General features: G+C 33.9%; 5 protein-coding genes across 9 annotated transcripts; 3 read left to right on the forward strand and 2 right to left on the reverse strand.

Moving 5' to 3' along the window:
• Positions 1 to 612: 612 nt before the first annotated feature.
• On the reverse strand, positions 613 to 2,143 carry LOC110418633 (histone-lysine N-methyltransferase, H3 lysine-9 specific SUVH5-like). 2 transcript variants are annotated; one of them, XM_021431414.1, is made up of 2 exons: positions 2,113 to 2,143; positions 613 to 1,630 (listed from the first exon to the last, which is right to left on the reverse strand). In XM_021431414.1, exon 2 carries the CDS (start codon positions 1,620 to 1,622, stop codon positions 714 to 716), a length of 909 nt encoding a protein of 302 aa, XP_021287089.1. In that variant the 5' UTR covers positions 1,623 to 1,630; positions 2,113 to 2,143; the 3' UTR covers positions 613 to 713. The 2 variants fall into 2 exon arrangements, with proteins under 2 accessions (XP_021287089.1, XP_021287088.1); XM_021431413.1 differs by lacking the exon at positions 2,113 to 2,143 and adding an exon at positions 1,936 to 2,060.
• A 3,056-nt stretch (positions 2,144 to 5,199) lies between these two features.
• LOC110417914 (F-box/RNI-like superfamily protein) lies at positions 5,200 to 8,027 on the forward strand. Of its 2 annotated transcripts, none has more exons than XM_021430510.2 (4): positions 5,200 to 5,350; positions 6,358 to 7,102; positions 7,231 to 7,511; positions 7,612 to 8,027. In XM_021430510.2, the coding sequence occupies exons 2-4, from the start codon at positions 6,361 to 6,363 to the stop codon at positions 7,846 to 7,848; spliced, it is 1,260 nt and encodes a 419-aa protein (XP_021286185.1). In that variant the 5' UTR covers positions 5,200 to 5,350; positions 6,358 to 6,360; the 3' UTR covers positions 7,849 to 8,027. The 2 variants fall into 2 exon arrangements, with proteins under 2 accessions (XP_021286185.1, XP_021286184.1); XM_021430509.2 differs by lacking the exon at positions 5,200 to 5,350 and adding an exon at positions 5,357 to 5,881.
• A 400-nt stretch (positions 8,028 to 8,427) lies between these two features.
• Positions 8,428 to 10,802, reverse strand: LOC110418173 (transmembrane emp24 domain-containing protein p24delta3-like). The gene is made up of 4 exons (XM_021430821.2): positions 10,345 to 10,802; positions 9,455 to 9,667; positions 8,834 to 8,910; positions 8,428 to 8,736 (listed from the first exon to the last, which is right to left on the reverse strand). Exons 1-4 carry the CDS (start codon positions 10,576 to 10,578, stop codon positions 8,592 to 8,594), a joined length of 669 nt encoding a protein of 222 aa, XP_021286496.1. The 5' UTR covers positions 10,579 to 10,802; the 3' UTR covers positions 8,428 to 8,591.
• A 1,880-nt stretch (positions 10,803 to 12,682) lies between these two features.
• MEE9 (maternal effect embryo arrest 9) lies at positions 12,683 to 13,456 on the forward strand. The gene has a single exon (XM_021431008.1). The coding sequence runs from the start codon at positions 12,809 to 12,811 to the stop codon at positions 13,250 to 13,252; it is 444 nt and encodes a 147-aa protein (XP_021286683.1). The 5' UTR covers positions 12,683 to 12,808; the 3' UTR covers positions 13,253 to 13,456.
• A 1,753-nt stretch (positions 13,457 to 15,209) lies between these two features.
• On the forward strand, positions 15,210 to 20,026 carry LOC110417583 (arginine/glutamate-rich 1 protein). Of its 3 annotated transcripts, none has more exons than XM_021430009.1 (5): positions 15,210 to 15,364; positions 15,862 to 16,079; positions 17,030 to 17,248; positions 19,010 to 19,229; positions 19,641 to 20,026. In XM_021430009.1, exons 2-5 carry the CDS (start codon positions 15,937 to 15,939, stop codon positions 19,905 to 19,907), a joined length of 849 nt encoding a protein of 282 aa, XP_021285684.1. In that variant the 5' UTR covers positions 15,210 to 15,364; positions 15,862 to 15,936; the 3' UTR covers positions 19,908 to 20,026. The 3 variants fall into 3 exon arrangements, with proteins under 3 accessions (XP_021285684.1, XP_021285686.1, XP_021285685.1); XM_021430011.2 differs by having other exon boundaries at positions 15,237 to 15,364; positions 15,937 to 16,079; XM_021430010.2 differs by having other exon boundaries at positions 15,251 to 15,364; positions 15,865 to 16,079.
• Positions 20,027 to 20,794: the final 768 nt, after the last annotated feature.

Consider the following 20,794-nt stretch of genomic DNA (forward strand, 5'->3'; position numbering starts at 1 on the left):
AGCCACTCCAAGCTGAAACGCTTGATATACAGGCTAGGCCAAGCAACAAAACACCATATTCTCAACTCCCTTCGTTCTTTACTTGAACACAATTACTCAAAGATTAAAGATTAAAGATGGCTATCTATGGGCAGATAAAACACATTAATGATCAATCCCATCATTAGAAACTTACCAGGCATAAGCTCAAAGCGGCAAACAAGGTTCACGGTATGTGTTTCGGGTGTCAAAAGGGATTTCATGACCACAGGTAGCTCCTGCACAGCATCCTTCATGGTATAAGCTTTGCCCTGTGTTCCTCTAAACAAATTGTAGCGTTTTTAAGTTCTGATGCCGGTGGGTGTGAAGAGGTTTACCATCGTTTTTGTCTTCATTACCCAGGAAAAGAAGGGTACACAAACATAAAGTTCAGGCTTCAAGGCCCTCTATACAGCATTAGAATTGCTTACAGATCAAAACAGAAGTAGGGAAAAGAAGCAACTACCATTTTAGTATGAAACAAAACTAGTTTCCAGTCCATCAGCATTTGAGTAAAACATTTTCAAAGCTAATTACTATTATTTACAGACCAAAACAGTCCAAAGAAAAGAAGGCAACTAGCATGTACAAAAACAAAATTCTCCTGGATGAGAATTTGGGCTTGCTTCACCTCTTCAATTTTGATGACGCGTGTCCATTGTCCATTGCGAGCTTGACCAAAACTATGACCTGCATCAATAAATGTCATTTTCCTTCCCTTTAAAGACACTGCCAGCAGAACCATTCCCCACTTTGTTCCATTTCCCCAAGTCAAGTTCTGGCTGCCCCTCAATTCTTTTCAATGAGAACTTGTAAACATATCTACCAAATTTCCCTCTTTCTTTCCAAAATCCAGTCACACGATACAGTCCATCATAAACAAACTTGTAGCCAATGTCATTCCCTTTAGCAGCAGCCACAGTAGTTGATTCCTTGGAAGTGTCAATGTCGGTTAACCTACGAATCACCCTGACAGGCGTTTTACTATGCATACTGTTCTTCAATGCCAGGTTTCCACCTACAAGCTTTTGGTCCTTTGGTTTCCTGACTCGGTCAAGGTTAGGATTTTCACCTTGGCCACAGTAAATCAACACGTCAGAAGTAATCCCCACGCCATTCTCATATCGACCAGAATCAACAATGCTTGTAGCCAGGGTTTTACCATTAATCAGCTTCATAAAATCTATCCCCTTCTGAAACTCATGGTGAAGCCCAACAATACTCAACTCACCCCTCCAACGAAAATCATCACCAACTTTAATCCCTGAAACATGTCCTATTTGCTTGCTGGTGTTAACCCATCCCCCCGAACTCTCAAGAACCCTGGCTGCTCTCATATGAACACCTATGCCCGAATATTTCTTTCCATCTGGGCTCTTTTCAGGTTCTTGTGACAGCTCGTCAAATAACTTTCTGTCGACTAGTAACTCCCTGTAAAACCTCAGAGTTTCCTCGATCTTTCGACGACTGGCATACCATTCTGCAGTAAAGGGCTCCTCATTGTCAGCACAAACAACTGCTCGGGGATTTTTGCCATCTTGTTTTGCTTCCTTACGCGTTGATGAAAAACCGCCATTTCCTGGTTTTGGACGCACCGCAGCCATGATAAATCCTGGTATCGTAACAAATCAAAAAAATGTTCAAAAACTATAAAGAAACTCGAGAGACCTTACACACACACACACACACACAAAGAAAGAGCACGAATTCCATTGTACTACGCAGACGGCAGAACAAGCCCTTCTTTACACGAAGTACAAGCAAAACCCTCATGAAAAATTCATCATGCAAAGCAAGTGACAGTGCCCAAAAAAGGAAAAGAAAAGAAACCAAGAAATTCTAAAACAAAGTTAAGAGTCGCGACATACGAAAGAGATGAAAATGACGATTGCAACACAGACAGAAAAGAAACCTTACACGATAAGAACAGAGAAACATTCAAAAGCAAAAATGGAACAACGAAAGCTTGAACGCTCTCACGCACAGTCAAGTCAAGCAAGTCATGAATATCACTACCCACAAAGACTTAAAAGGGATTTTACAGCGTAGCAAACAAAAGAGAGGAGGAGAAAAGCAGAGCGTAAAAAGAATTACCTCAGAAAACTTTTTCCCAGTGAAAGTTTTGTTGTGGAAACAGGTAGTAAGCAGAAGGGGATTCGTTTGCAAATCAGTTAATACGGATCTCAATTTTATTCTTGATCTCTTTACCATGACCGTTGATGTTGTTGAAATCCGAGTATTTGACTTTTGAGATGAAATGAACGGTGATGATGATGATGACATTGTGCGATAAAAATGTAGTGAATAAGACCTTTAACCAGTCACAGCTCCTCCGAAAGGACGTCAGTGTGTGACAGGCGCTTCTTTCACAGCAGTAAACTTTGTCCATGGCTGGTCACCTACGCAATCGAATTTCTTTTTCTATTTTTGTTATTATCTTTTTTATTCCAATTATTATCTTCATTTTTACTTTTTACCAAATAAATTCAATAAATCAGATCCCAAAAATAAATAAATTATGACTGATACGAAATTTATTTGATAAAAATAAAATATAAAAAATATAATTTTATTTAAATTTTCTTATGAAGGGTTTTTTAAAGTATTAATTTTTATAATTATTATGTTAAATAAAACATAACAAAATAAAAAATATTAAATTTATTTAATATCGTCGACTTTATTTCTTAGAATTTTTATTTTTATTATTAATTTAATAAAATAAAAAATATTATATATATAAATATATAAAATATTTAAATATTCGATTTCACACATATATATATATATATATATATATATATATTAGTGTGCAAAGATGGGAGAACAGAAAAAACAGAGGACGTTTAGGTTGCGAGTTCCAACGATTTATAATTTGTTAGTCAATGCAAAGGAGGAGTAGAACTCCACCTGTGACCTGGAACCAGGCTGTAGCTGTGAAGCTATTTCCTTCCTGAAATGGCGTTCGCGCGTGAAGATTGCAGATGGTCGCGCATCGCCCGATCAATGCAACGCGGTTTACATACCATTTTCTCCATAGACGATGATGACAGACACAGTCACCATTTCCCGAAAGCTTGAGATTAAAATGGTTATGTTCTGATACACTGTAAAAGCGTCAAAATTGTTTCTAGAAACGGAAATGCGTGGCCATGCTGTCAAAACTCATCTCCATATTTGTTTTTTTGGATTGGTTTGACAAAGTGGTGAGGATCGACGGAGAATTGATGGAAAAAGACAGTATCGATTGGGAAGCAAAATAGATCGAATCGAATTCCATTAATTCAGTTTGAATTTTTTTATCGGTATTAATCAATTAAGAGATGTGATTTATTCGATTCTTTCTATAGATTTCTTATATTTAAGATTTATAACCGAATCGATTATTAATAATATATATTTATATAAGGTTAAGTTAAAAGACATTTAAACTTTATTAGTGAAATATTAAGCAAAGTTTCATAGATACGTTTTTTATATTATTAATAGTCCAAATCAGATCAAATCGATTGAGATAAGTTGATTTTGATTAGTTTCGAATTTAGACATTAATTCAAACCATTTTAATTACATTTTACAATAATTTGACAAGTGAAATCTGAAAATATGATTTATTGCATTAATATTTTTGTTTTTTATTTCAAATTAAGTAAATTATTATATTTTTATTTTAAATAAAATAAAATTTTATAATTAATAATTAATTTAATTAAAATATTATATATTATTATATATCATGTGATATTAATATAATATATCAATATATTAAAATAATAATAAAATAGTATGATAACATGATTATATGATACTTTTCATATTTTATATTGATGTCATGTATATATAAAATGATAAATTACATTTTGATTAATAATTATTAATTAATTAATAATTATAAAAATTTATTTAAATTAAAATAATATTATACAAATTTTTTTAAACGCGATGAAAGAATAAAGATTTTTTTTAAATAATTAAAAAATTTTATCAAGCATTATGTTTCTAAATTAAATGAAAAAATGTGTGACATAACGACATCTAAGGGAATCGCTATGTTTAATTATGCAAACATTTCAACAATAATTATTTTAATTAATAATTATATTACGAAAACACAAGTCAATATTTGAAATCAAATATTAATAATAAAAAAAAGGCTATAATAAATGTTGCAAGTGCCTTTTCTCAAAATATATTAAAGCTCCCCTTTTCCATTTTTAGGCTTTTAGTATCAATCATTGAAGTTGAATAATCCCAAAATGACTAACTTGTCTACTTGTACGCAGAAATAATTAAAGCTAGAATAAAATTGAAACACAGATTCACATAAGCAATCACACAAAGAAGAGACAATATACGTGGCTATACTATACACCATAACTCCATCAACGGTACAAAACAGATTATATCAGGAGTAAGTAAAAGGTCAGTTCGATTGGTTCAATTTACTATAATTAAGAACCTAATGGATCAAAATTTTTAAAAAATCAACTGAATTTTAAGATAAGATTAAATCAATAGTCTTTAGTAGATTCAGTTATGAATTATAAAAATGAAAATTTTGTCATTTTTATTTTTTATAAGTTATAACATTGAAAATTATTAATTATATTTATAAATAAATTAATATAAACTAACATAAATAAAGAAAAAACTAATTAAACATACATAGATCATAAAATAAATAATTCAATTTTTAAGTCGATACAGTTTGAAAATTTGTCTACTTAAAAATTGGTTGAATAAATTGATAGGATTACAATTTTTGAATCAAAAATCAAATGGACTAAATGAATTTTATGGTATTATTTAAATTTTATTTGATTGATTAAGTCATTCAATTCAGTTTGTGTTTACTATTATAATAGAGTATATATTTGACTAGTTATAAAATTTAACCTTAATTAATCAAAACTTTGAACTTTCTTAATAATTCTTTATGAACCATATTTTATTTTTAAAATTTGGATCAAAGCATTCGGTTAATTTGGCTCTTTGTGGATGTTGATAAACGGTCAAAAGAATTCAAAACTTTGAAAAACTGAGCACTTAAATTTAATAAATAAATAAATGAAATAAATAATAAATATGAAAAAAATGAAAGTCAGTCGGTCCCTCTCTCTGAAAAGTTTTTAAAATTTGAAAACCCCCTTAACCCCTCCTTCGACGCGCGCCACTCACTCTCTGTACTTTCCTTTTATGTTTGTAAATATATTTCTTTCTCATTATTACTTCTCTCTCCTTGTCTCTCATTCAAGGCCAGATATTTTCACTGAAACATAAAGAAGCTCAGATCTGTTTCTTTATTTATCTTTCCTCTTCCAAAATCATAACTGTAAGCTCTCTTTATTCGCTTTCTTTGATTGTATTCTCATGTCTGAAATGTTTCAAGTTTGATTGTGAATTTGGAATTCTTTTTTTTTGGTCTAAATTTGTGAAATGTTATCTCGTTTTGCTTGAATTTCAGTTTGGGTTTATCTTGAAATGATCATATCTCATCTGGGTTTTTCGAATTCTTTGCTTTTGAGCGGATTTGTATGCAATCGTAATTTTTTTTTTTTTGGTTTATGTTTCTGGGTTAACTCACAATAAAAGTTTCATTTGAGTTCATTTTCTGTTTCTCTTTCAAATTATAAGAGTAAGCTTTATTCTTCATTTTTTTTTGTTCTGTTCATTCACTTTCTTTGATTGTATTTTCATGTCTGAAATGTTGCGAATTTGATTGTGAATTTGATTTTTTTTTTTGGGTCTAAATTTGTCAAATGTTATCTCGTTTGCTTGAATTTCATTTGGGTTTACCTTGAAAAGATCATATCTCACCTGGGTTCTTCGGATTCTATGCTTTTGAGTGGATTTGTATTCAATGGTAATCTTCTTTCTGTATCATTTGAGTTCACAACTAAAGTTTTAAATAATTATATTAAATCTTAGATATATATCATTAATTTTAACCTAGCTATCAGAAAAACTGATGTAGCCCAGGCGAGAAAAATAAGCATTAGAATTTTAGCATTACACTATTTAGAGTTTTGATCTTCCCAGAACCGCACTGAATAATGTTCCATTACTGTTATGATGCTTTTTGGAGGTGAATGTTAATGGTTATGTTCTTTCTATGGTCTTAGCAAGCCACCAAATAAACAGTGTTTAATTTCAGAATTAAGTATGTCAACGAAACAAAGGGAAAAAAATTAGGATTGAAATCATCAATTTCGGAATTCAAGCGTGTTGCCCTCTTAACAATTAGTTGATGGATTATACTTTGATTAGTTATATGTTTATTATGTTAGCTTCTACCATAATCAATTATTGACAGTTACCTGTTTGATAATTTGTTCTCAGAGAATGGACTCTCTTCCTGATGCCATTGTTCAGTACATTTTGTCACACTTGAACAATGCTCGGGATGTTGCAGCTTGTAATTGCGTATCCAAGAGATGGAAGGAGTCATTGCCCTACCTTAGAAGTCTCTATTTTCCTCGCAACTCCTTTGATAGCCACTCTGGCAGTGATAACCCAGACACCATTGTCTGGAAAATGCTTTCGACGATTGTATGTTTAGAGGAGCTTGTTGTTTACAGTCCTTTCACCAGTGCAGGCCTGGCCTTGTGGCTATTGCTGGTGCATTCATCACTCAAGCATCTTGAGCTGAGAATGGATAATATTACTGAATATCAGGCATGTCTTGATAGCCCTTCCAAATTGGACTGCATTAGTGCAGCTAAGAATTTGGAGTCTTTGAAGCTCTGGGGTGTGCTGATGGTTAATCCACCCAAGTGGGATGTTTTCAAAAACCTTCGAAGCCTCGAAATTGTTGGAGCAAGATTGGAGGATCCTGCATTTTCTGCTGCACTTAGGGCATGCCCTAATTTGACTAACTTAGTTCTGCTTGGTTGTGAAGGGGTTAGATCAGTTTCAATTGAGTTGCCATATTTAGAGCACTGTAAGCTGGACTTTTATGGCTTGGGGAACTGTTCCCTTTCCCTCACTTGTCCGAAAATTGAACACCTCGAGGTGCAAGGTTGTAGTTGGATTAGAGTTCGTGAGACAACATGCTTGAGGAATCTTTCAATTGCAAACAATGCTGGTACCTATTCCACTTATAATTCTAGTATTCTGTCTTGTTTTTATGCAGGATTTCTTTTTGCAATAAAGAAAGAGAACTAAAATTTGAACTGAAATTTTAATTATTATTTTGCTTTGTGATGCTTTCAGGAAGAGTATACATGGTAGACTTTGGGAAGCTTTCAGCCCTTGAATTCTTGTCCATGAGGGGGGTCCAATGGTGTTGGGATGCAATAAGCAAAATGCTAGAATGGTCTAGTGAGGTGAAGCATCTCTACATGAAGGTTGAATTCACTGGAGATTTGGAGACCCTTTTACCCTTTCCTGAGGTTGACTTTGTTGAATTTTTTAATAGCCATCCCAAGCTGCAAAAGTTTGATATCCATGGAGCCATGTTTGCTGCACTTTGCCAGAAAAACAGCCTGAAAAACGTAAGTCGATGATCACAGTGGTATTATTGTTGATTCTCTGGCCTAAATTAACCTTCAAGATTTCATGTTTTACTCAAGAAAGAAAAATTTGTGTTTGCAGGTGGAACCAGGCTTTGTAATTCCATGCCTAGAGGAAGTGGTGGTCCAAGTAAGATCACCATTAAATGCTGAACAGAAAATGAGCACCCTGGAGTCCCTTCTGAAGTATGGGAAAAATCTGAAGACAATGGTAATAAGGATTCTTCAAATGAAGAGCAGCCATAGTAGCACAGATGACTTCTTCGATGAGATATGCAGGCTTAGGTTTATGAACCGCAAAATAGTTCGAATTGAATAAAGCTGACAAGGGGGCACTCTCTCTTTTCTTTTTTTTTTTTTAAGCTCTGCATTGAACAGTTTTGACTGCTAATTTTAAGCACAGATCATTGCTTAATGATGGTTTTCAGGTATCTGATTCTCTCTATGTTTCATTGGGGACCTGCAGATTGATGTTTTTAATGATCAAACCTTTTTTATTTATTTTTTAATGATCAAGTCTTACAGAGATTATATCTTAATTACAGCTAATACCACACATTTAATTATTAAATAATAATATTAATAAATGATAGGCACAGGACAAGATCCACAAGCAACGAGCACGATTGAGAATAGAAAAATAACAATAAGTACTTTGTCGCATTCATTCATTGGAGAGAAGCAACGAAAATCCAACCAGAACACCTAAGCTTTTTGCTCCACTTTTACATCAAAGAACGTGCTGATTTATATACACATACATACATACAGACAAACATATGTGCATATGTACGTACGTACCTAGAAACTGTTGCCATTGGTATGCAAATCGGATGGAAAACAATTCAAGAAAAATAAGGGTGGGTGTAACATGCGGTGTATGCATTGGACCTGTCAGTTAATGATGGAAAAGGGAAACATTTCTCTTCATCATAGTAAATGTTAATACTCTTTTAAAGTTTTAATGGTATCAAAATTTTCCTTCTGCAACATACATGAAAAAGAAAAATAACGAGAAAAGAAAACAAGTTTTTTTGAATTTCCTCATCTACTAATCACCGTTTAGATAAGCTTCTTCTTTTGGAAGAATCTCTTCAAGTACCATACTTGCAGACCCGAAGCAGCGATGCAGATACCCAAAGACATAATACTAAACCACGCAACTCTGGAATTTGTGGTCTCGCTGACAGTCCTCATTTCTGCTTCTCTGTTATCCAATAAGGATGAGAAATATGGAGGATGTTAGCTACTTTAAAGAAAGGCTCAAACTTTGAATGCACCAGAACAGAAACCGTAAGAATTACCTGCTTTTCAGATAGAGCAAGTTCTCATGAATGGCCTCCACTGCTCCTTCAAGTTTCCTCAGCTCGAGCTCAACACCCTATATGCAAATAAGAACGATGAAACACACAAATGCGTACAAAAAGGAGCATATAGACATGGAAATATGAGAGAAAGTTTGACAGCAACATAAATATGGTAAACTCATCAGGAAGCTCGAACCAATTTGTTAAGTAGAAGTTGTCATACCAACAAAAGTTATCAAAAAATCCCAAGGTCATTAAAAAATTTCAACTTAGCAAAATAAAATTCTAAGCTTTGTTGCATAAAATCAATTCCTCAACCTCACCGTCAAAAATTCCACATAGTTCTGTGAAATCAACAAATACTATATGAATTCCTTTTGAGTTTTGAGCAAAAGTTGATTTGTATAATTTCTGGCATAGGAAAAATTGAAGTTCGGCAATCAAAAACTTCTGCTGCGAATTTGATACTAGGACAAATAAAAATTCATTAAGCATGATCATCTCAAAAAACCATTTAGAACCAACAATCAGTCTGCAGTGGGAGCAGGAACACCCATGGTTTCCTTTCTAAATCCAGACAAGATTTAAGGCGAAACAAGGAACTTCAAAACTGCTCACCTCAATTTTTTCTTTTCTGGCAACTGATTCCCAATCTTTAGCTGCAATCCCGGTTTTCCAGTCAATGTTGACACTAACATCTCCACCTCCATGAGCATGGCCATCCGACCAGAAACATGCCAGGTAATTACCAGCCTCCTGAGTTGTGAATGCAAATTGACCATGCGTCACATTCTCCTTGTGATGAAGATTGTTCCCATAAGGAGATGTCACCTATACCGTACACACTGCATGTTAGAAATTTGCTGCAAGTAAATTATGCCTGAGGATGTAAAACTTTCCGTGGGATGAGTCACTGGGTTTTGCAATTTCCTTTCCATAGACTTGAAAATATATTGAAAAGAAAAACTAATGGACAGTAACTGAACCTCTGCTTCCAAAACATGGTTGAATATCTACAGGGTAAATGTGGAGATAAAGAAGATGATTCTACATTCATCCTTAAATTTCATTCTTCCAATATCCTACAGGATTATTTTCAAATGATGAACTCAGAGAGATCAACTCAACGGTTCCAAATAAATTCCATTGGATCCCATGAATTCAAATCTCTATCTTTCCATAATTTGCTAATAGTTCAGCTTATAGCTAAAATGGTCAATTTACTTCCCCTAAAACGAAATAATGCTACATCTACATAAAAAATAAGCTATTTTAAGCACAACAACCAACAAGCCCATTTCATTCCAGAACTATGAACATGAAAGTCAGACCTTTCACCATTATTCCATTTATATGAACAAAAATAACAGCAAAAATTTAAAATTTTTATTGATTTTTCCTCACTTCTCCAAATTTTACTTTTAGCCGTATTCATTACTTATTCATCCAAAATTTCTACTAATCTTGGCCTAGCAGATCGAAAGGGGAAATTTCGGAAGAAGAATAACCTTGACGGAAATGGTAGGGATGTGACCGTGATCCTCAGAAACCACAACATAGTCAGCCAAAACGACGACGTTGCTCTGGATTTCCTCGGAGACGCACTTGGTGCCGGAAGTGGGAAGATTCAACCATATAGCGTCACCCACCGGCGCATTACTCAAAAAAGCCAACAGCAGCAATACCACGATTAACAAAGATGGAAATATCACCGCCCCGCGCACGTTAGCATCCCCCTTCATCTCTCTCTCTCTCAACGAATTTCTTTGCTTCTTCCTTCCTTCCTTTGTTCTAGAACTTCGAGGTTTCGTGGGGGCTGAGATCGGAAAACGTTGAAAGACGGGACTTTGACGAGAGAATTACTTCGGATTTGGATCTGTCTTCGACTGTCGAGCACCAAACCAAAGACGCAACGGCCAGCTCCGCCTTCAGTTTCTTCCTTTGCTTTCTTTATTGCTTCCTTTTTTATTTTATTTAAAAATAAATAACAATAAAAAAATGCTTTGACCATTAGCCAACATTAAATGCCAAAATTATTAAAGTGGAGTACATTTTTTTCATGAAAACCATCATGTTTGTAATAAATTATTATATACTACCATTATCTTTTTTAAAAAATAAAATATATTTATCTTACTCTAAATTTTAGAAGAATTAAGATTAAAATTTTAATTTTGATGTATTTTATATTAAAAATTTATTTATTCAATATTTTTTAATATAAAAAATAAATGTATAAAATAAAAACAATAAGAGCATTAAGTGTTTTAAAAAATAGAATTCGTTTTAAAATATTTTAGAAAAAATGGAAAAAATATATCTTATAATAAAATTTATAAATTAATACTTTAATAATGGTGAAATTATTTTTATTCATTTATGTTAAAAACAACTTGTAATAGTAATTTTTACTATTAATAATAAAAAAACCCGAGTAAAAAATTTTAGGTTTGAAAATGAAATTATTTTTTAATGAATCTGAAGCTATAAAAAATTAAAAATTTTTAAATGTCTTAAATAAATTATTATTCAACTATTACCTCTGTAACATACTAACCATTTTATCATTTTTTGTAAATTTTTGTTTTAATGTTTTGGGTTTGTTCATTTTGTTGGAATTCTAAATCAATAAATATTATTACACTAACTAATTCTACCAGTCTAAAGGCATAGACAAGACCACCGGTCCAAGCCCAACCCTCAAGCGCCCATGTAACAGGCTGGCTTCATTTTGAGCCTGGGCTTCGTCGGAGTATTAAACCTTTTGGGTGGCTTTAGCAGAAAACTAGACCGCATCAGTTTCCGGCCTAGTCATCGAGTTTTCAGTGAACCCGATTTGAATTTGGTGTTAAAAGTAATTTTATTTTCGATTTAAATGTTAAATTTTTATCCACATGACATATGGTATGTTATCTCTCACGTGCAAAAAAAATGTTATGTGATATTTATTTTTACTGTCGTTAATATTTTATTAAATTGAATTACAGAGGAGTAACTTGGTAAGAACCAACATAATGTACTTTTCTAAAGGGCAATGGATTGTATGTTCAACGGTCATTGAAGGAAGGTCCCCATCTACCATCTTTTTTGTTTGATATAAGAAATTCCTATGTGCTCTCGTGAGCTGTCAAGCCTTCTATTTCCAAAACCCATTGCATTATTGGTAGGCTAGCATTGAACAAACCTTGCTCTTTCCATCCAAAGGATTCAAAAGAAGACAGCAGTGTTTGATGCTTGAACAATGTCAACTGGCCATGACCCCACTTTTCATTACGTTACAGATTCCCAATCCTATTGATTGAGATAAGGCCAGCCATCCACATCTCCCTCCACCACCTTCTTCACAATCACAGTATCACACAAAATGGTAATGGTTTTGTCCTCCTTTGGGATTAAAGGCTCATTAAATGAAAAAGTGTATTCCCAACGGCCCAATGGCTCCCTCTTTAGCCATCTAAAGCTAGGAAAATCTAGAATAATCAAGGATTGGATTACTATAAGAATGGGATGATTAGGGAATAATATACTTTCTGTTCATTATATATATTTTTAAAGTCTTTCTTCACTTTCCGATGGATTTTTTTTTAAATGTTAATTTAATGAGTTGTGCAGTATTTATGTTTATAAATTTATAGTTTTTTTTTAATTTATTTAATGTACGGGTTGAATTATCTTTATCAATTGTACGTATTACAACGATTAATTCTAATATCATTTTATCACAAATTATTATTTTTTAAAAAAATTAACTTAATAAAATGTATAAGGTTTACACTTATAAAACTATGAGTGTATTTTTTATTACAAGAACCTACATTTATTCTTTTTATCACTGGTACATAGTTGACATATAGGACCAGAGTGGCCATTCTTTAAATGATTATCCACCCACTACCTTCTTTTTCCATGTACTGCTACTAACATTATTGCCTAGCTAGATCTGTCATTGCGTTCACACCCAACATCAAAAACATGGAAGCCCTCCTCTCCCAATTCACCTTCCTTTCAGATCAAGCTTTACAAGACAAGAACTTTGATCCATCGACCATCGAAGACCTGATGAAGCTCTTTGAGATCGAATCTTACAAGGCATGGGCGGCTATGGAACTTGAGCAAGAAAAAGAAGTGAAAGAAGCTGAAACAACCATGCAGGAAGCTGAGGATTATCTTGACTCTGTCATGGAAAGTGCAATGGATGAGTTTAGGCGCTTTGAGGAGGAAATGGAACGCAGGTCAAAGGCTGAACTGAACGGCCTGGAAGAGACCGCTGAGAGAAGTAGAAAAATGGGAAACTTGATGGAAAAAAATGCAACTATTGCCTCCAAAAAGTATATTGAGGCAGCAGTGAATTCTGCAACTGCTTCCATGAAATCAGCGTGGAAGGGGCTTTCCTCTAACAAGGTTCATCCTTCATGAAAAGCAAAATTTCTTTTGTATTTATAATTGAAAGGGCCCTTTTGGGTTTTCTTTCATTGTTAATGTTTGTTGTAGCTTGCATTACTTTTAAAAGTAGAAAGGTAAAGTAATTAAAATCCCCATGAACTGGGTTTCAAAAACATTGGCAAACCATGTTCCAGGAATAAGAGATTTGCTAAGATCAAGCAGGTAATTTTCCGTTCATCTTTCTGTGTTTTTTTGACTTGAATGACACCATGAACTAGCCTACACATCACAGATTCTTTCAATGACTTCAGCCGCCAAAGGGTTGGCAACTGTAAATTAATTTGTTCCTGTATATTATTAGATTATCTTGCCCTGATATTCCTACCCAAATTCTTCAATTTCCATGGCATTCAATCTGATTTCTGAGTACCCCTTTGCTTAATACCATGTACAGTTTCTTCAATAGTCACATTTTTCCAGGGAATGATCCTGTCAAAGGAGCTGTGTTAGTTAGTTTCTGAGGTCATGGATGCTTATTTGCATAGTTTTCCACTGATATGCCTTTTCTGCCATGGTCAGTGTAAGACTCTCCCTCTGCAAGAGTTGAGCATGAGCTGATATTTTACCCCTAGTAATAGAGCATATGTTGCAGATAAAATCAAATTTTCAGCTGCATTTACAAGCAAAGGCAACAAACCAGAATCATCCTACTCTTACCAGAAAGTAAATAAAGTAAAGATGAAGTAATCTGATTGATAAAGCTATGGATTCCCCACAAAAAGGCAGAAACAGGAACCGTCCATCCCTCAACAAACTTAATACTAGTAGCAAAGTCTGTCATGTGATCATGTCCATCCCATGTCTGATAAAATTTGAGCTCATTGAAGTAACAATCATCTCCAATTAAATAAAATCGAATAAATGTGCTTTCAACTTTCCCGATATGACATCTTGTAATTTTAATTTTTCCTATTGGTATAATGTGATTATCTTTTTTTTTCTCTATTAATATCTTGTAAATAATTTCCGTAAGAGGCTAAGTTAATCTATTCGTTCACATTTAAAGTTTTTTTAAATAATTTTATTGGCTAAAATTAACATTATAATCTCTTGTGAAAATAAAATTATCTATAAGGTACGAATCTGAAAAAAAAAAAGATATTCATGGGGTGTTAATTGAAACCAAAAATCATAAGATCATGTGAAAAAAAAAAATTATAAAAGATATAAGTGAAATTTACCTAAATAAATTTAAGGAAAGCAAATAAGTTGAGGAACACTTTGACTATCTCAATTCTTTTGGGTGCTTTAATTTTGCTTGTAAGGGCATAATTGATAAGATTAAAACTTCCAAGGACTAATTTCATTGATATATTCGTTCAACTTGGTCCTTCCCAAATCTCATCCCTCCATCATAAACCTTGCTCATCAGTCTCAAATTCTTCATATAATTTCAAAATTCTCTCTATTGTTTATGTTTTATACACATTTGATATAGAAAATTGAGAATTTTTAATGAAATTAGTAAACAAAATTTGAGAAATCAAATAAGAGGTAATTTTTTTTTTCAGAAAAAATAATTCATCACTTAAACACACTTGAACCCACACTCCCAAGACTGAAAATTTTCTATTTTTTTAGATAATTAAATAAAAAAATAAGAGTTGTTTAATATGCATATAATACTTTAAATACAACCTTAAGAATTGAATTATATTACTTACAACTATCTTGTGTTTGTTTGATTAACTCATAAATTAATAGTATAATAATTAAAAATTCTTAAATTATTTCAAAAAAGCAAATAAATTGTTATTTTAAACTAAATAGATATTTATAAATAATAATTAATTAATTTTAATTGATTAAAATATTTTTTTACTAAAGTTTTCATTGTCAATATCTTTCAGGTCCATTTCCACGTTCCCATTCCTCCACTAAGATCTTTCCACGTCAACATCTGGACGAGTCCTAATTTCCAATTTATTTTATAAAAAAAAAATAAAAAGAAAAATATAGTCAGTTGTTTCCTCGTCATCTAAAAGGCTATTTAAAGGCAGAACCTTTTTCTCATCTGAAGTTAGAAACAAGGAAGCCAAGGTGTAAAAGGAATTGTTGATTTCATCAAATTCAACCAAATTTCTGGTACGAGCTTTTTGTTCCTTTAATTTGATCTAATAAGTAATAGTATCAATCGACGAATTGGCTGTCTATTTTGGATTCTCCATGCGCGAATTTTGTGTAATTTCTCCAATCTAGGGTTTTGGTCTGATTAGGTTGTTGATTTTGGGGGTTTTTTTTTTCCTGTTGAGTTTCAATTTCACGCGAAGCGCGCCTTCTTCAGATATTTTATATTCTCTCTAGCATGTGCGCCTGCTCTAGGGTTAATTTTATTGGACTAAAATTAGCTGCTTTCGCTTCCTTTTGTTTGTTTAGCTCGAAAATCCGGGAAATTTAAGTGAACAAAAAAGGAATCTCGAAAAAGAAAAAAATCTCATCTACTAAGCTAATAATTTTCTGATTGAGCGATATTGGATTTTCAGGTCAATTTCATTGGGGATTAATCCAAGTTTGATTTTTTTTTTTATTCATTCAAATAATTTGATGTATTGACTTAGGAAATAAATATTTCTATTTTGCAGCAGAAACGTTTGATGTATTTAGTTTGATTTGCACGAACGGATTATCTTATAGTTGAGGTGATTAACTGATAGCAGATGCCTCGAGACTTGTCAAGATCCCGGTCTCGCTCGCCCTTCTATAGGCGTAAACATTCGCCATCTCCTGTAGGGCATAGGTATGGAAGGAGGAGCAGAAGGGACAGAAGCCGGTCGCCATATTCATCTTATTCGTATAGCAGGTGATCCCGTTTATATTCATGCTATTTAGGTTCATTTTGTTCACATGCAAGAACTTGTAAGGAATATTGTAAGAAAGATTGGGAACTCTGGAATTTGTCTTGCGGATTGGGAATACAATTTCTTCAAGTTTATCTGTACGCAGCCTATACTTATTTGTATATATTTTTGGTGCTTCTTCAACTTTACTGGAAAGATTATGTAGTTTGCTTGGTCTTTACAATTATGATTCCGTTTTTAAAATCGGATCCTCGCCAAGAATCTGGCAAGGAGTGGCAATTAGATTAGTTGAAGGTGCTGGTGCAGTTGAGGATGTGGCGTTGGCATTTTCTTGATCAGTGCTTTCAGTTTCACTTTTATTGCAGTTGAACCTTTTGGTTGTCTACATTTGGGTATGTGTGATTTTTCTGTTTAGAATGGCATCAATGCCATGACTTTGTTGAGCATCTTCATGGTTATAGATTTATGTTTAATGGCCACCATTCTGAGTATGAAGTGTTGCTGAATTATTTCAATAAAGTTTGATGGTTGTATTGCTCGACTTCTTCTAAATTATCAACATCTCAGTGGGCACCTGACATGTGAGGAACTTTCCTTTTGCTTGGAAAAATGGAAATATGCTAAATTCAAATACATTTGGAGCAAAATATAGAGAGTGAGATAGGATGCATGCTCTTTGTTAGAACATTAAAGACAGTTTCTTCCCATCACTTGAGATGGGAAGTGAGCAGGTGATGGGTGCCGATGGGTTCCTTTCGTTGCTCGATTCTGACATTATCTTCTTCGTGTCATAAATGATGGAGCTCAATGCATATCTTAACAATGTTTGAGGTAAATATATATGCTTTTTTATTTATTCTGCTGGATGGTGAGCTGTCTTCATACTTAGTTTGTGTAGCTAGTGATGCCCAAAGTCTATTGCTGTTACTCAATAATTTGTGTTATTGTACAGAAGGAAGAGTCGTTCTATTAGTCCACGACGCCGCAAAAGTCGTTCTCCAACCGCAAGACGTCATAAAAGTCGTTCTCCAACTCCAAAGCATTTTAAGAGGCAAAGAAGTAGGAGTTCTTCATTGTCTCCTACTCATAAATCATCTAGCCCAAGTCTTGGGTTGATAGAGCGCAAAAATGCTAGTGAGAAATTGAAAAAACAAGAGGAAGAGAAGAAAAGGTATATAAGATATTCTCATCTTTTTGCAGGCTATTTTAATTTTTCTTTTACAGTTCTTTGGGATCTTCTTGAAGTGTTTCCAGTCTACTTAAGTTTTGCTACACACATTTGATTTTCTGGAAGGTGATATACTACTGGATAGTTTTTGTGATAAAATTTGATATTTTGTTTACTGGGATGATGTAATACAACTCGTATGGGAAATTGGGAAGATAGAAAGTGAGGGTCTCAAGTGGGTTGTTAGGTCTTGCAGTAATCAAAACTCATCTTCAGGCCTTCAATGTTAGTCTTGATGGGCGAAGAGCATTTGTTGCATGTACACCAACCACTTTTGCCTTTTCCTTACCTCCATTGCTACTTAGTTTTATGGCATTTTACCAAGCGTAGTTGATAAGCTTGTTATGCAGGACATGCAATCATGCATCTACATAGAAAAGTACTAAGAAAGAGACCAGAGAGAGATTATTAATGTGCTTACCATTGTGGTCTTGGAGAACACAAAAGGAAAAATGTCTGCACTGTCATGCTTCTTAACTTTGTTGCTTTTGTTATCTACAGTGGTTGCCATTTAATGTTTTGAGTTGAACCAGTATTATTGAGTTATGGAATTGAATTGAAACTGAGCTGTAGCTTTGGTGGCAAGGCAGGGGAGTCATGCCTAGTCATGTTAGGTTTAAGTCCTGATTTTATTTTAATGTCTTACTGGAAAATAATTGCATTAAAATTTGCCTAGAATGGGTATTTAAAGTGATATGCCTAGCCCATTTTTTATGGAAAATGTCTTGTAATACTTAGAACTTATGGTCTTATTATGTCAGTTACTTTCAAATCAATTAGTTGAACCTGCAGGTGTAAAATCTTATTTTCTGTTTGTCCTTGACTATTTATGTTCATGTGCTGTTCTTATGTTCACATGGAAATTGGGTTTTCATGTGTTTGGGCCACCCATTTCAGTCATAACTGTTATCAATTTCATACAGTTTTACTTAAATATCAGCAATAAGCATTAACATACATTTTTAATTGAAAGGATTCTGATGGTATGAATGTATAATGAATCAATTAGTGGCTGGGATTAAGAGCTTAATTGATAATTGAAGACCTTTTTTGGAAACAATTGATAATTGATAATTGAAGACCTTACGAAATTTATTTACTTCCAGTGAATTATTATCGTAGAACAATAAGCATTATTATTTAGTTGTTACCCTTGTTATTCCTTTCATTGCCTTGGTGCCTTTATTCACCACTTATAAAATTTTGATGATGTCTATAAAAAGATGTAAACTTTTTTGTCGAAAATGTATTTTGGTGCAAGGTTTGAAGTATTATGGTGATTAATAAAATTGCAGCAAGGTACTTGACATTCTTCTCCACAGGATTTTCTGAAGGAAGTTACTGCTATAATTCAACATGTTATATTTGATGATCTGATTGGATGCACGTTTATCTACTGTTCACCAGTTTTGAAACTCTTTTGTTTGGATCAGGTTCGATTAGAGGTATGCCTTAAAAGCATAGCATATTTTAGTGCCTTTGTCGTCATGAAGGTTAGTTTGCCCATTTATTATAGTTACATAGTGAATCCAGAAAGATGGTGATAGAAAGAAAAAAAAAATGGGAAAAAGGAACATGGCTTGTCAGCTGCTTTTTATGTAGTGTTGTCTGGATGGAAAGACCTCTATAATGAAAGGTTGCAGCATTTTTCCCCAAATGCATTGGTGTCATTTTCCTGCTTGACATTTTCTTTTCTTTTCCCAGGCGTCAACAGGAAGCTGAATTGAAATTGATAGAAGAAGAGACCACAAAGAGAGTGGAAGAGGCAATTCAGAAAAAGGTGGAAGAGAGCTTGAACTCTGAGGAACTCAAGCAGGAAATTCAGAGGCGATTAGAGGAGGGAAGGAGAAGACTTAATGATGAAGTTGAAGCTCAACTTGAAAAAGAAAAGGAAGCTGCTCTTCTTGAGGCTAGGCGAAAAGAGGTAAATATCAAAGACAACAGTCCTGTGAAATGCTTGTCTCTTGTTGTTGGATTCAGTTATTATTTTGTATGCAAAATGGAATTGTTGACACATTGAATTGTCTGAAAGGCGAAAACTGTGACAGATGGGATGAATCATTTGTATAAAAGAATAACCTGGTCTTCAACTTGTCATTTCTGTCCCTAATGCCCTTTGTTGAAGTTTTCTGGTCAGGAAACCTTCTGTTATCGATGAAAACCATAGCATCTTGGTTATTAGCAGAAACTGTGGGCCTTAATCCAATGGCTTCCCACAGCTCACACACACACACACACGCACATATTGGCTTGTGGCCATGTCTTGATGATTTAGCCAGCATTCTGTTTGTTTATTCCCATTTTGTAATCAACCTTGACTAATTTTGGATTACAGGAGCAAGCTCGAAAAGAGAAAGAAGAGCTGGAAAAGATGCTTGAAGAGAACCGAAAGAGGGTGGAAGAAGCTCAGAGAAGGGAAGCACTGGAACAGCAGCGAAGAGAGGAGGAACGTTATCGGGAATTAGAGGAGCTTCAAAGACAAAAGGAAGAGGCCATGAAGAGGAAGAAGCAGCAGGAGGAGGAAGAGCGTTTAAATCAGATGAAATTATTAGGAAAGAACAAATTAAGACCGAAGTTGTCCTTTGCACTTGGCTCAAAATGATTTTCTCGGAAGAAGTTGATCTTAAGCTGTTCAAATACGTATGTGCTGAACTTGCATTTGTAATTTGAGGATGTACCATATTTTCAATTTTTCAATGCAGTTTTGAAGTTGAATCCTAATGCTCTTGCTCTTTACCTTTCTTCGAGCTTGTAAAAGAAGGGTCGGGGATTGGGTCGACATCTGCAAATGGGCCACAGCTTGACCTGAGTATAAAGCTCTTGACTAGTTAACTTGGAAAGAATTAAAGCCCAAACCCATTGAAGCTCGGTTCATGGGTGAATACAATATTTAATTCAATGATTAAAATATAATTTCTTAAAAAGTAGGATTTCAATCAATGATTGCTTTGAACCGAGGTTGATTGTAAAAGTAGAATTTCAATCTTGTTTAAAATAAGGTAAGTTGAGTTTTGAATTTGTAAGTAAACATTTTTTTTTCACCTAATAAGTATATTTTTTGAATTAAAAATGTGAATTTGTTGCAGGAAGTACTTTTTTTCCACTGATAGTGCCAAATGAGCTTTGATTTTCCTTGCTTCTGCTACCGTTTCAAGTCTGGGGCTTGAACATCTTAAAGCTACAACATACATGCCTAAAAGAGTAACAGTGGAGTGAATTGAATTCAATGTCTGAAATGAAAGTATCATTGTCTTGTTTTTTCTTGGCATTTGTCTTTTACCATCAGATTCATTGAAACTACAACAACCACATAAGGGACATGGAAGTCTCAACCTCGGAGTCGGAGCAGGCAAATGAATGGCGCAATTCCCATGAGTCAATGGCGCCTATAAGCCCTACACTTCGACCTAAGAAACAACCCTAACCTAGGTCACAAAGCAATCAATGTTCTGTTAACAGTAACACCAAGCCCTTGATCAACATACAGCT

The sequence above is a fragment of the Theobroma umbraticum genome, unplaced genomic scaffold (genome assembly GCF_002168275.2).
Source record: "Theobroma umbraticum cultivar Fairchild unplaced genomic scaffold, ASM216827v3 scaffold_50.0, whole genome shotgun sequence".
Classification (NCBI taxonomy): domain Eukaryota; kingdom Viridiplantae; phylum Streptophyta; class Magnoliopsida; order Malvales; family Malvaceae; genus Theobroma; species Theobroma umbraticum.